Source organism: Metarhizium acridum, assembly GCF_019434415.1.
Source record: "Metarhizium acridum strain ARSEF 324 chromosome Unknown scaffold_1, whole genome shotgun sequence".
In the NCBI taxonomy this organism is placed as follows: Eukaryota; Fungi; Ascomycota; class Sordariomycetes; order Hypocreales; family Clavicipitaceae; genus Metarhizium; species Metarhizium acridum.
Window position 1 is genome coordinate 5,384,971 of NW_027094015.1, and position 13,032 is coordinate 5,398,002.

Consider the following 13,032-nt stretch of genomic DNA (forward strand, 5'->3'; position numbering starts at 1 on the left):
ACTTTGCGTTTCTCCCTCCCACGCCCTGCAAGTGCCCAATGCATCTTTCCCCAAAGTCCATCCGTCAATTTTCATATTTTTCTTGGCCCCCCTCCCCGCTCCTCGATCGGTCAACATGTACCATCTATCTCTCGGCCACCCCTATTCCGTTGACCATCCGCATCCTCCCCCAGCCCACGAGTCATATATCAACCCTGTGTAACGAAGCCCAATACAGGCCGTGCCTCTGGCTCAAAGAAGAGGGTTTCCAAAGACCAAAGAGGAGTCTGCTTGTAGTTCCACCCCTGCAGTCCCCTGTCCGCTGGTCGGCGTGTCCGTACTCGAGTCTTGGGAACGCTTTGTCAGGCTCTTTTTTTTTTTTTGTTGACAGCCCGGCGTGGGTCCGTCGGGATGCCGTTTTTTGTGCCCTTCTCAGAACAGAGCCGAATCAGGGAATCGGCATGGGTTTCAAAGCGTCGACGGCTGACCATGGCTTGAGGATTTGGGGAGGATTGGGTATGAGGAGCGTTGAGGGTGTACATGTAGAGCAGCGATGCATGCGGCTGGAGTTCTGAAACGCGAAAAACGCGAAAAACGCGGGGGATTGACAGTCTGGTAGGTTGGATGTGTTGTGCAAGTGATATTTCGGTGGTTGTTGGTTTGGTTTTTTGGCCAACGCTGTGCTTAACTGTAGCACATGGGATACATTCATACAATGAGCGTGGAATGTGGAAAGACCTCTCCCGTTGGACAAGACAATGTTTGAAAATGAGTAGATGGCTGCAACAAAAGTTCGGGGCATCTGCAACTCTATGGATTAATCTACTGTGAAATTTTCATGCCTCATAAATCAACAGCGGGGTATTGTGTGTTTTGGATCTCCTTGATGGTTTGTCTGGTTCGAGGGTTCTCTTCGAAACTGGCCTTGATCAAGTCCACAATCTCATCCACCGTAAAATAGTAGCTCAGCTTTTGCTCGCACCATAGAGCCCTTATGCCGTTGAGGTCGCTCTGCAACACTTCACCAAGATACTTCAAGCGCGGCCAATTAGGCGCATATTGATCCGTCGTGGCCGCTTCGTTTCGAGTTGGTTCCGTGCCCTTCAGTTTGCTGGGGAGAAACAAGTCGTCGAGCGATGTTGTCGTAGCAATGAGATTAGCAATGTTATACGCTTCGTCCTGCCCTATAGACGGCACGTCCAGCACGTCTGTGATTATGCGATTGGCGAGCGTGTCCACAAGAGACCCGATGGCTTGAGACCAAACTGATCGCGCCAGGATATTCTCCCAAGTTGTTGCCATGTATCGAATGCGTGCCATTCCAGATTCGATTGCTGCTTCTGGTTCATCTTGGAGAATGATGCTCTGGGAACTTCCCACCAAGTCTTGCAGAACTGTTCTCTGAATACTCATCTCATTCGCGTAGCTCCTGTTTGCGAAATTTTGGAGCGTCTTGATGTCATTCTCAAGACGTAGCATGTTTCGCGCTCGTGGTGTAAGGTCCTCTCGTTCTTTCCAAGCCTCGGATAACTTCGTAAGCTGTTCTGCAATGTACATGGCATCATTATACAGGTACCTGCGATTGTCAGTAGAATATCAAAGTCACAGGCATGTTGTGTACCATACATATTGCCGCCCACATTGAGGGAGTAGTAATAGGGCGAGATGGCTCTGAATAACGCCAAGGCCAACGTGGGCAAACTAAAGAGGCCCGGAGCCGTAGACGCAACTAGTTGATACTTCTTTCCGTCCGCCGTCAAGGCCGCACCATCCTCTAGAACTGCCGTTATCAGCCCCACAACGGGTTCGGGCATGCATGAAATATAGTACGTCTCCTTGAGAATAAGCTCTCTTGTCTCCTCCGGTGAGGATTCCGTCTTTTGCTTCTTTGATGAGGGTTTCGAGACTTCTGGCTCCACAGATGTTTCCTCATCACCCCAACCCCAAGCATCTGCTCCAGAATCGTCTTCGCCCTCAGACTTCTTCGCTTCTTCAGCCGGCTGCTGGGCGTCGCCCTCATCCTCCCAGCCCCACGCGTCAGCGCCGTCGTCTTCTTTAGCCTGTGTAGGTGGTTCAGGCTCCTGTGTCTGATCATTCCATGCATCGTCCCAGGCAGCTCCCCAGTCATTCGTATCCGCTGCCGCACCTGCGCCAGTCGCAGCCAGTTCTTTGCCCTCTGCCACAGTGACCATGTGTTTCTCGATCTTTTCTACTTGCTTAGGCTCGCCGATTCCATAAGCGAGCTTGGTTCGAATCTTATCCAGTGCAGATTCCCGGCATCTTCCTAACCACGTCATGTGCGATTTGGAAACCCACTCCCTTAGCTCATCGAAGCCGGTATAACCATTTGTCTCTAAAGCGGTGCAGAATGTTCGGGCGACTTGAATAATACTCTGGAACTTGGGAATCTCGGACAGCGATGATGGAACCGCTGGGTTGAGCCATTGCTGGATTAACCGGGGCGTCAGATCAGGCATCATGAAGTTGACGAGACTGTCGAGTAGCTCTTTTGGCACTTTTTTCGCAACGAAAACCAGGACCACCTCTAAATCCGAAAGTAACGCAGCCACAGATCCATCACTGCTTCCTGTCAGGCTGAGTTCGTCCCCTTTGGCTGCGACAGAAGGTGCGGGTTGTTTGGTCTTATCCATTCGAGGAGAAATAAGAGATCCGTCCAGGTTTCGCCAGAGTTGTTCCATACGCTCGTCCGTCTCTTTATATGCTTTCAGGCCAATGACTGCGTCTGACAGGGTCATACCACCCTCTGTGGTTCGGTTAAAACAAAGAAAGATGACGAAAAGATGACTGTATGCTTGTCGTTACGTACCGGGTAGGGATTCACGAATAGATACCTTTCTCTCCTCCACATTAAACTGAATCAATTCTTTCCAAACATTGTTAAATACTTCATGAACACTCGACTTGAGCTCGAAGGCTCGACGGTCCAGGCGTCTGAGAATCCTGCAGGACTTGCTAACGCCGATTCGATCGATGGCAGTCCAGAATTCTGCACCATCTTAGTATCATATTCACCAGTATTTCACTCAATACGTAAACATGGCAGAAAATGGACGCACGTTCAAGAAGGTGCAAGGAGTCGACAACACGTCGTTCACTCCTTGCACCGTCAACCTGACCCAGCAGCTGATTTGCTGTTTTGATATTGTTCAATACCTCGTGGAGCTGCCGGCTGTATTGCAGTTCACGATTGAGAAATTGAACCTTATCCTCGGCATCCTCAATTGCCTCTCCTGACACGTCGGGTGCCTCCGATTGTCGTATGATTTCGTTGGCGATGGTCTTGGATCGAATAATGTCTTCCTGCAGCGTCTTGGCATTCTGCACCCATGAACTGACATCATCTCTGGTCTCCTCGTTGATGGTATGGATCTCGGTCTGCCAGCGTGTTAGATGGTACACATGAGGTCTGCGCGATGGACATTGCACACTTCGAGGTCGGCCTTGGCCCCAGTTAGAGCGCGGATAGCAGGCTCGAGATCTATCTCGGATACGGGTAGCAGAGACGTGTCATCCTCGGGGAATACCCGCTCTAGAGAGAAGGCGACAATGGCATCGCCAAGTTGTCGTGGCTCAGCCTCCGCCGCCATGGCTGATGGAGGGTATTTGTGCCTGTCGCGAATGTTCTCTGCCTCATGGGCCGGGAGCCGAGAAGCAGCAATCGTCGGAAGGGTGCAGGGGCAATAGAAGGATCTAGTAACACTGTATCATGGTGATGGTGATGATGTTTGGTACGGCATGAAGCGAATGCGATGGGTAGTGGATGTGTATGTAGTTACAGTCGACGGCAGGTGTAGCATGATTAGGCAAGCTGGCAACCTTGGAATGGAAGCTCCATGTCGATGGTGAGGCGAGGACTGGGCCCGCGAGAGATAATTGAAGGTACCGGGTAGTCTGCGCCGTGCCAGCTGGACCCCACCGTCCCACAGCCCGCTTTGACTGGGCTTGCAGCACAATGGGGGGTGTCTGAATTGTCTAGGGAGTCGTTATTCCTGAGCCATCTGCAGGCTGAAAACATCACCTGACGACTCATTGACACCCTCCTTTCTGTTGGGCTGGTTATTGTCGAGGTCCGTCCGTCTTTTCCAACACCGAAGTCCGCTCTACTCCCTCCATCTTGTTCGTCGAGTGCTCTGGTCCGGTGTCTACCCGCTCCAAAAACGTCAAGGTGACCGCGGGGTAGTTCAGCCTCTTTTCCAGACACAAACGAAACCCAACTCTTGCAATTGGGCTTCATAAATTTATTATCCAGTGACAAAAACAGCTTCTCGCCTCCAAGGCTGAGCCTTCTTCGCAATATATCCATCCACTAGTTATATTCTGGGTGTCGAGTGGTGAGTTGGCTAACCGGCGTCCTCCATAAGAGTGTCTTCCTTGACTCAGTCTAACCAACCATGTCATGACTTCTCTCTTGCTTTCTTTTCGCTCGCCCCTGACCCCAGCCCGACTGTCCCTCGTCATGGCCTTTCATTCCCCTGAAAATACTTCTTGTTCCGGTTCTAGTTTTTGTCAACTCTCCAACGGTTGCTCAAATGCCTTTTGAGTTGGGAGAGCCTGCAGTGCTGAGCTACCCTAGGCATCACCAGACAAACTTTGCCGAGCATCTACTGACACCCCGAGGCTCTGTTAATAGTTGGTTTCTGTCTCAGTACACCGCCATGCCTTCAACAACGCGGCAGTCTCTGTTCCGCAAGGTCCAAAGCTTCAAGACCGACTATGCTCCATGCACAATCACCCAGTATGTGTCGGAGCGAAGCGGCATGCAGGTCGTCGTTGCCGATCGACAAGGCCCCAAAATCAATGGATACTTCACCTTGGCCACCGAGATTTTCGATGACTCTGGTGCTCCACATACTCTGGAACACCTGGTGTTTATGGGCTCCAAGAGCTACCAGTTCAAGGGCCTTTTGGACAAGCTGTCCTCTCGCGCGTACTCGGGCACAAATGCTTGGACCGCAACAGACCATACCGCTTATACCCTTGAGACAGCAGGCTGGGAAGGATTTGCACAGGTTCTTCCCATCTACTTGGAACACATTATCCTACCTACAATTACCGATGAAGCAATCACCACCGAGGTTTGGCATATTGACGGCCAGGGTAACGATGCTGGTGTGGTTTATTCCGAGATGCAAGCTGTCCAATTCCGCAGCCCCGAGATCATGGACCTCAAGGCCCGTCGCCTGTTATACCCGGAAAATGTGGGATTTCGTTATGAGACGGGTGGAATGACTGAAGCATTGCGTGTTCTGACACCTGAGCGCATTCGCCAATTCCACCGTGACATGTATCAACCACGTAATCTTTGTCTTGTTATCGTAGGCGAGACTGACCATGTCGACTTATTGCAAATTTTGGATGAGTTTGAGGAGAGCATCAAGGACGACATTCCGCCTTTGGACGCCAAATTTGACAGGCAAGTACCCTGAAAGCACGCTCAAGAGATGGAAAAATGGCTTACCACTGACCAATTGTTGCCCGCAGACCTTGGCTTGATTCCCCCCAACCCCCTGCGCTGAAAGAGTCCATTGTCACAATCGCCGAATTTCCTGAAGAGGATGAATCGGTTGGCGAGATTCTCATTGGGTTCTTCGGGCCCAACTGCGTCGATCTAATTGAAACTTCTGCTCTCAACATTCTGCTCACATACTTGTGCGGCTCGTCAGTTTCCGTCCTGGAGAACGTGTTAGTCGAGAAAGAAGAGCTTGCTAGCTCTATAACACAATGGTGGGAAGCCCGACCAAACTCCGTAATTTGGCTCCAGCCAACAGGTGTCGCAACGGAAAAGCTCGAGTTTGTGGAAAAGCGGCTGATGGAGCTTCTGAAGGAGGTTGCCAGTAAGCCGCTTGACATGGAATACATGCTCGAATGCATCAAGCGGGAGAAGCGCCAAGTCAAATTCCACGCAGAAACCTCAGAGTCGTTCTATGCGACCAACATCATTACTGATTACCTTTTTGGCAAGCGAGACGGCTCGACACTTCAAGAGCTTGGGACTCTTAGTGAGTACGGTGTTCTGGAGAAGTGGACAGACGAGAAATGGCGAGCTTTTTTGAGCAAGTGGATGGCTAACGCCCACCATGTTTCTATCCTCGGCAAACCGTCACATGAACTAGCCAAGAAAATGAAGGCTGGTGAAGAGGCCAGAATCGCCAAGAGAAAAGAAGAGCTCGGAGCAGAGGGACTAGAAAAGTTAGCTAAGCGCCTTGAGGATGCTAAGAAGAAGAATGACGAGCCCATCCCGGCCGAAGTCATTGATCGGTGGAGTGTCCCTGGCACAGAATCGATCCATTTTATTGAGTCTGATACTGCACGATCAGGACGGGCCAAATCAATCGGTTTGGGAATCGGCCAGGCACAGAAGGTCATCGACTCTGCCACAGATGGTAAACTACCACTCTTCATCCAGTTCGAGGATGTGCCCACCAACTTTGTTCACATCACCATTCACCTGGGCACGTCGCAAGTACCATTTGAGTTGAAACCACTATTGTCCATATTTAGCGACAACTTCTTCAACACTCACATCTTGCGAGATGGCAAGCAAGTTGACTTTGAGCAAGTCGTCATGGAACTTGAGCGGGACAGTATCGGCTATAACATTGGATCTGCTCGCTCGCTTGGTGATGCTGACGGTTTCATGATTGGTTTCCAGGTCGAGCCCGATAAGTACTCTGCGGCAGTCCATTGGTTGCGAACTATGATGTTTGACTCCGTCTTTGATCCCCAGCGTCTTGGGGCTGCCGTCACCAAGGCCCTCGCCGATATTCCTGAAGCTAAGCGTGATGGCCGTGGAATGGCTGTAGAGATCGATACCGCCATCCACATGGACAAGACATCCTTAGCCGTAGCCAGGCGCACCCTGGTCAAGGCCGTCTATCTCAAACGCCTCAAGAAGCTCCTCAAAAGTGAGCCAGAGAAGGTCATCGAGTGGTTCCACACCATTCGCAAGTCGCTTTTCACCTTCCAAAACATGCGCCTCCTCGTCACCGCAAATGTGTCCAAGCTTCAAAATCCCCTCACCACCTGGAACACACTCGCAGAAAGTTTGACAACCCAAGAAGACATGGTTCCCATTCCCAAGTTTGTAAACCTCCTCAATGACGAAGGTCGCAAACCAGGTTCCGTCGGCGCCATTATTGTGCCCATGACTACACTTGATAGCTCGTACTCTGTAAGCACCGCACCAAGCATCACATCCCTCTCGGATCCCAAGTTCCCTGCCATCATGGTAGCAATCGGCTACCTCGAGACTGTAGAAGGACCTCTCTGGAGTGCCGTCCGTGGAGCCGGGTACGCCTACGGCTCCTACTTCTCACGCAACGTCGACTCGGGACTCCTGTCCTATCGTGTGTATCGCTCCCCAGACGCATACAAAGCCATCTCCGCATCCCGCGATGCCATCCACAAGATTGCCGTCGGCGAAGTGCCCATCGACAAGCACCTCCTCGAAGGAACCATTAGCCAAATCGTCGTTATGTTCGCTGACGAGCAAGCCACCATGCCGAGTGCTGCTCAACAAAATTTTGTACGTAGCGTCGTACGTGGCCTTCCCAAGGACTGGAGCAAAGACGTGCTCCGACAGGTGCGGGATGTCACCATCAACGAGATGAAGAGTGTCATGCAAGAGTTTATTTTGCCTTGTTTTGAACCGGGGAAGAGCAATGTAGTGGTTACTTGCGCCAAGTTAATGTCCAAGGTATGTGCATGCGACGGAATAGAACACAAGGCGGTAGTTTATGGGCTAACGAGGTGGTAGAATATGGAAACCGCCTTTAAAGGTATGGGATACAAGGTGCAGACCCATGAATTGAGCTATTTTCATGACGATTATGGCCTAAAAGCTGGTGAAGAAGAAGAAGAAGAGGAAGACGAAGAAGAGGAAGAAGAAGACGGAGGCTCGGAAGGTTCATATGACGAATCGGACGAACCGGACGAAGATTAGAGTGGTACGGTTCTCACGAATTGGGCATAGACATTGTACTTAGGCTAGACTTACAATGTGCGGCAATAGAGCCCTTGGGACGTCATGCCAAGGTTTCGCAAGATACCTAGATAGCAAAGAGACTAAATGTATTTTCTTCCGACCAACTCTTCTACTGTACACACGCATTCAATTCTATCCCTAGTCCACAGACTTCAGCAATTATAGATGCCCCATCTATCTAAAATTCCGCTGCATAAGATATCCTCTATTCATTCTCATTCAAGTCCTTTGGCCTCACAGCTCGTCACGTCCAGTAGCCGTCGCAATACCCTCCTTGTCCTTTTCACTCGTGAGCGAGTCCTTTGGCTTCCAATCAAGGGCCTTGAGACGCTCGGACAGATGGGGATGCGAGAAGTGATAGCTGGCATACATCCAGTCGGCGTCCATGGTGCTCAGGTTCTGAGCGTGCAGCTTAATTAGAGAAGAGGCCAGCTGCGAGCGGAAGCCCAGACCCTTTGCGAAGTCGTCTGCCTCGAATTCGAATTTGCGAGAGAGGATGTTGAGAAGTAACTTGATGACGGTGTCCATTGGGGAGAGGGCGTCGCTGAAGAGAATGAATCCGATAATGATGGGGTGAGTGGTGTGGAAACCGAACGCGTTGTAGAGGGACCCGTTGTTGATGAAACAAGAGAACAGAGAGAAGACATAGAGGAGATGGGCCTGGATTTACGTTCAGTGGATTGAATTGTGAGTGATGAGGACGAAGGATGGATGCCTACCTGAGCGATGCCAAAGAGACGCGTGGTGTGACCGAGCTTCCAGTGACCGAGTTCGTGGGCAAGAATGGCAATAATTTCATCGGTCTTCGTCTTTTCAATCAAGGTGTCGTAAATGACAATGTGCTTCTTCCAAGGCAAACCGTAGAAATATGCATTCGAGTGCGCGCTTCGTTTGCTTCCATCAATAACAAAGAGCTCTTGTAGGGGGAAATTGTGAGCAACAGCCAGCCCCTCAACCTTAGTCTTAAGTTCGCCTTCCTCGAGAGGAGACAGTTTGTTAAATAGGGGCTGAATAAAGATCGGGTACGCAGTCGTGGTAAACAGCTGCAAGCCAGCAGAAAAGACCCAAAGATAAAACACAAACTGGTTACCCGTCTTCTGGATAATTTTCAAAAAGGCGGCCAGAATAGGGGGCACGAGCGCAACCGTCAATAGATTCGTCTTAATCATGTCAGTAATGAACAGTTTTGGCGTCTGCTTGTTGAAACCAAACTTCTCCTCCAGAACAAAAGTGCTGTACACGCGCGTGGGGAGTGAAAGGAACTGTTGGATGACGACGAAGGTGAGAACAAAGAGGATGGAGTGGCTAATTTCGCCGGTGAATCGGGAGGGAGCCCATTTGAGGAGTACATTGCCCGTCCAGGACCACAACTTTGGGAGAACATCGAGTTGAATAAATGCAACGTTTTGGATCTGCGCCCAGAGGCCGGAGATGATTTCGAATTGAGCTTTGGCGCGACCGTAGGCCTGAGACTTGTCAAAAGTTTCTTGCGAGATTTCCTTGCAGAGTACGGCGGGGGGTTTGGTTTGTTGGAGAATGCGATATTGGCGGAGGGTGAGGAAGGATTCAAAGAGGTATTGACCGACGGAAAAGCCGAGGATGAGCTTCTTCCAGGGGAAGAGAGGGCGATCGAGGTACCGCGCGAGGCGCTGTGTTGGATTGTTATGTTAGCGAGTCGTGTTCACGATGACGTGATGTCGGCGAAAGATTGGGAGTGAGATGCGATATGGTTTGATTGAGTCTGGTGCATTCAGTGACGGCATCAATTGGTGAACCTACCTGGAGAAAATCCATTTTGGCGACGACAGCTACAAAAAAAAAAAAAAAAATTGCGGTAGCTCCGACGATCCAGATTGGATTGATGGTATGAGGGAAGGGGAGAGAGGGCGAAAGAGAGAGCAAGCGCGCGATGGATGGCGTGTTGTCAGGAAGCGGAGAGCTGGATCTGACAACTGTGTCCTGTCTTATCGATTTGATCCATTCAATTTTAGGCTACGGTGCGTTTGGGTGGGCATGCACGGAGGAGCCAGGAGTCCCAGGACGTTATTATATTTGCCCGGCAAATAATGTGAGACCATTGCTGCGTATAGTATTATTGAGCAAATTATGCAAGACAGTTTACTCATGCACTTCAGCGTCGTATAGATGAAATGCGCTAATTTGTCCCATTAATACGCTGAGAAGGCCTGATACGCTGGGGACGTCTTCGGACACTGCCATGTCGGCGAACGATGCAGCAAGCTGACTACATCATGGGCGGGCATGAATTCGAAGTGGAATGAGCTCATCTGCCGCCCCTTTCTTTTACGTAAACATACAATGATACAATAATCCGTACTGTCAACCCAAAATCCAAGCACGACATAATAATAGCCTACAGCGTCCCCTTGTGCCTTTTCTAACTCGCACGAAAGACGGCCTTATACTCTCGCAGCGGCATCAGCGTAACGTCCACTTTTGGTCCCTCTGACGACAGCTTGACTGGCAACGCTAATGCAACTCTGAGAGCTTCCGGGCTGTCCTTGGCGCGGTTTGATTGCGTTAAGACACAACGTAGAGGCTCGCTCGTCGGCATGGCAGCAAGCTGTGGATTGCCGGCCAATGACGCTCGCAGCATCTCCAACAAGCCATCCTAATGTCCGTTGGTAGCTGCAGTTGCTTGCTGCTGAGTGGGTGCTGGTGGTCGTTCTGGTCCGTACGGTACTGGCGCGGGCTGTTTCTGCACAGGCTGAGGCTCCTCCTCAGTATCGTCGTCGAACTCGCTCAGTTCCTCATCTTCGCCTTCATTTGAATAATCGCTCTCGTCGTCGCCCTCAGCACCCCCTTGGTTGTCTGAATACACGTTTTCCATGACGCTGGCTAGTCCTGGCGGACCCTTTCGTCCCTGGTGCTGCATCTGCTGTATGATACTCATGAGTTTGTTCACCTTTTTCTCGGCAGAGTCCACTTGCTTCTTCCACCCTTGACGTTCTTCAGCCATGCGGATGATGTTAGCGGCCGTTGCATCTTTCTGTCTCTTAAGTGCTTCATTTTCCTTTTCCAGTCGCTTGCTCTTTTTGGTCATGTCTTCCATTTCCTTTCGAAACGACAAGAACAAATCGTTGCTATTGTTCAGCGTATCCTCAACCTTGAAGCCCTGTTGTTAGCCAATGGAAAGGGCAGAGGCACATACGAATCTCCCACCTGTTTGAACTTCTCAACATAGACATTCAACTGATTTCGAAGCTCAGTTTCTGTCTTGGTAAAAGCCTGTACTTGGGCTTGCAGATGGCGCGCTTTGCTCGCCTCGGCTTCCGCGGTTTTCTTCTCTCGTTCATATCGCGATTGGTGATATTGAACTTCCAGTTCCTTTGTTCGCATAAGGGAGTGGAAATGTAGCTCACGCAGTTCGTATTGTTCAATGAAAGACTTGAACCTGACACGGAATCTGCAACGACATGCGATTAATGCCAAGGTTACAAAGATTTGGAAGCTTAGCCCTGTTGGATACTCACAGTTCATCAACTTCCATGTCCACCACCTGTTTTCGCGGGGTGTCTTTCTCTTCCTGGTAGCCTTCCAATTTGGATAAAACAGTGGAGAATTTCTCATCCCAGGAAATATTATTCCGCTTCTGTGTAGTCTGGAGTTCCTTGTTCTCATTCTATTCCACGCCCTACGTTAGCATATTGTCCCCAGTTGGTCCCTGTCCGAAATGGGCTCGCCGTGTTCTGACCTTCATCTTGTTGTTGTCCCGCTGTAACTCACGACACAGTTTTTCAAGCTTCTCCTTCAATCCAACTGTCTTGCCAAGTTCCGTTCGACTGCTATCCCGCTCCTTTTGTAGAGTATCGCCTCGCTTCTTGTTCCTTTGGTTCTCCTTCTCAAGGCGTCGCATATCAGCCAGGAGTTCACTGGAACGTTTCGTCAGGTGGTCGATTTTCTGCATATCGTCCATTTTGGCGACCTGTTGCATTAAGTCTCGGTTGGCTCTTTTGACTTCCCGTTCTGTATGACGGAGGGCACTGATTAGCAATGAGGGATATGGTAAGGCCTGAGGTGAAGGCCCATGAGACCTGAAGCGCAAGAATTCGCTTGAACCTACCGATCTCGAGTTCTTGGTCTTTTTCTCCAGCGGCATCCTGCTCTAGCTGAGAGATACGGGCCTGAAGCAGCCTTGAAGCTTCCGACGAGTCGATGGCTTTCTTCCCCTTACCCTTCTTCCCCGGCATAGGCGCGGAATGAACATGGCCATCGTGACCGTTAGTCAATGCTGGTTCTACTTGACCCGAAGGCATGACGTGTGAGATGTGCTGACACCTCTAAGATGGTCAAGGGGGCGAAAAGATTTCAAGATTGTCGCAACATGGGGGATAGAGACCGTGTTTGAGAGAGGATGGTGCGGCTTAGAGTTGATGTCGAGATTTCGGCGGGTGGGACAAGCCGGTAAGCGAAGATGTGATGGGGCGAAAGAATCGGTGCGTTCTGGTTCGGAGACGACCGTGACGATGGTCGGACTGGAGGCCGGTAACCTGAATGGCCAGGTTAGCAACTCTTGCGGTGATATGATGTGAGCAGGTGCTCTGCCCCTGCATGCAGCCCAATCAAGCCGTACAAACACGCGGGCTTGGAGCATACTTGAGTAGGGTTAATCACTCACAGATGCAGATACTTGCGCTGCAGAAAGGAATCAGATGAGATAGGTTGAGCGAGCAGACCGCGGGCAAGTGAGCAGTCTTCGCACGGATGTCGAAGTCGATTGCGTGGGCGTATTGAAATCAGTTTTTACTGAGGCCGAGAAGGGCATCGAGGAATGGCGTTAGTGCATTAGGGACATGACACGTGTGGGCCTGCGGGACTGCGTTATGACACTATCAGGCAGTGCCTTCACCGCACTGGACTGACAGTAAATGTCTGGTCATCATTCGCCGGCAATCCGTCTTGAGCTCCACTGAAGGTTCCGCTGCAGCCGTCAATGGTCGCCAGTCGAGTACCCGGCTCTGCGCACCATGCTCACAGTCCAATAAACCGGCATGTGGCGTATGACTAAAGCAGCTCGCAATCCCTTG

At 50.7% G+C, this 13,032-nt stretch overlaps 4 protein-coding genes across 6 annotated transcripts; 1 reads left to right on the forward strand and 3 right to left on the reverse strand.

The window, feature by feature from the left end:
• Positions 1-44: 44 nt before the first annotated feature.
• YTM1_1 (ribosome biogenesis protein ytm1) lies at positions 45-3,813 on the reverse strand. The gene is made up of 5 exons (XM_007814183.2): positions 3,429-3,813; positions 3,057-3,375; positions 2,807-2,986; positions 1,606-2,743; positions 45-1,555 (listed from the first exon to the last, which is right to left on the reverse strand). Exons 1-5 carry the CDS (start codon positions 3,585-3,587, stop codon positions 823-825), a joined length of 2,529 nt encoding a protein of 842 aa, XP_007812374.2. The 5' UTR covers positions 3,588-3,813; the 3' UTR covers positions 45-822.
• A 199-nt stretch (positions 3,814-4,012) lies between these two features.
• Positions 4,013-8,099, forward strand: J3458_001695 (uncharacterized protein). Of its 2 annotated transcripts, XM_066116863.1 has the most exons (4): positions 4,013-4,331; positions 4,631-5,413; positions 5,482-7,696; positions 7,757-8,099. In XM_066116863.1, the coding sequence occupies exons 2-4, from the start codon at positions 4,656-4,658 to the stop codon at positions 7,940-7,942; spliced, it is 3,159 nt and encodes a 1,052-aa protein (XP_065978749.1). In that variant the 5' UTR covers positions 4,013-4,331; positions 4,631-4,655; the 3' UTR covers positions 7,943-8,099. The 2 variants fall into 2 exon arrangements, with proteins under 2 accessions (XP_065978749.1, XP_065978748.1); XM_066116862.1 differs by having other exon boundaries at positions 4,013-5,413.
• STE24_1 (zinc metalloprotease) lies at positions 8,069-9,895 on the reverse strand. The gene is made up of 3 exons (XM_007814181.2): positions 9,764-9,895; positions 8,704-9,633; positions 8,069-8,644 (listed from the first exon to the last, which is right to left on the reverse strand). The coding sequence occupies exons 1-3, from the start codon at positions 9,776-9,778 to the stop codon at positions 8,219-8,221; spliced, it is 1,371 nt and encodes a 456-aa protein (XP_007812372.2). The 5' UTR covers positions 9,779-9,895; the 3' UTR covers positions 8,069-8,218.
• A 96-nt stretch (positions 9,896-9,991) lies between these two features.
• On the reverse strand, positions 9,992-12,968 carry J3458_001697 (uncharacterized protein). 2 transcript variants are annotated; one of them, XM_066116864.1, is made up of 6 exons: positions 12,624-12,968; positions 12,069-12,495; positions 11,700-11,971; positions 11,479-11,627; positions 11,168-11,411; positions 9,992-11,111 (listed from the first exon to the last, which is right to left on the reverse strand). In XM_066116864.1, exons 2-6 carry the CDS (start codon positions 12,259-12,261, stop codon positions 10,617-10,619), a joined length of 1,353 nt encoding a protein of 450 aa, XP_065978750.1. In that variant the 5' UTR covers positions 12,262-12,495; positions 12,624-12,968; the 3' UTR covers positions 9,992-10,616. The 2 variants fall into 2 exon arrangements, with proteins under 2 accessions (XP_065978750.1, XP_065978751.1); XM_066116865.1 differs by having other exon boundaries at positions 9,992-11,411.
• Between the last annotated feature and the right edge of the window lie 64 nt (positions 12,969-13,032).

Coding starts and splice junctions, on each gene's coding strand:
- YTM1_1 (XM_007814183.2), bottom strand. CDS start 3,587: ATGGCGGCGGAGGCTGAGCCACGACAACTTGGCGATGCCATTGTCGCC. Junction 2,987..3,056: donor CTCCTTGCACCTTCTTGAAC/GTGCGTCCATTT, acceptor AAGATGGTGCAG/AATTCTGGACTGCCATCGAT. Junction 2,744..2,806: donor TATTCGTGAATCCCTACCCG/GTACGTAACGAC, acceptor ACCGAACCACAG/AGGGTGGTATGACCCTGTCA.
- J3458_001695 (XM_066116862.1), top strand. CDS start 4,530: ATGCCTTTTGAGTTGGGAGAGCCTGCAGTGCTGAGCTACCCTAGGCAT. Junction 5,414..5,481: donor TTGGACGCCAAATTTGACAG/GCAAGTACCCTG, acceptor TGTTGCCCGCAG/ACCTTGGCTTGATTCCCCCC. Junction 7,697..7,756: donor GCGCCAAGTTAATGTCCAAG/GTATGTGCATGC, acceptor ACGAGGTGGTAG/AATATGGAAACCGCCTTTAA.
- STE24_1 (XM_007814181.2), bottom strand. Junction 8,645..8,703: donor GTCTCTTTGGCATCGCTCAG/GTAGGCATCCAT, acceptor ACGTAAATCCAG/GCCCATCTCCTCTATGTCTT.
- J3458_001697 (XM_066116864.1), bottom strand. CDS start 12,261: ATGCCTTCGGGTCAAGTAGAACCAGCATTGACTAACGGTCACGATGGC. Junction 11,628..11,699: donor GGGACAACAACAAGATGAAG/GTCAGAACACGG, acceptor GGCGTGGAATAG/AATGAGAACAAGGAACTCCA. Junction 11,412..11,478: donor GACATGGAAGTTGATGAACT/GTGAGTATCCAA, acceptor ATGTCGTTGCAG/ATTCCGTGTCAGGTTCAAGT.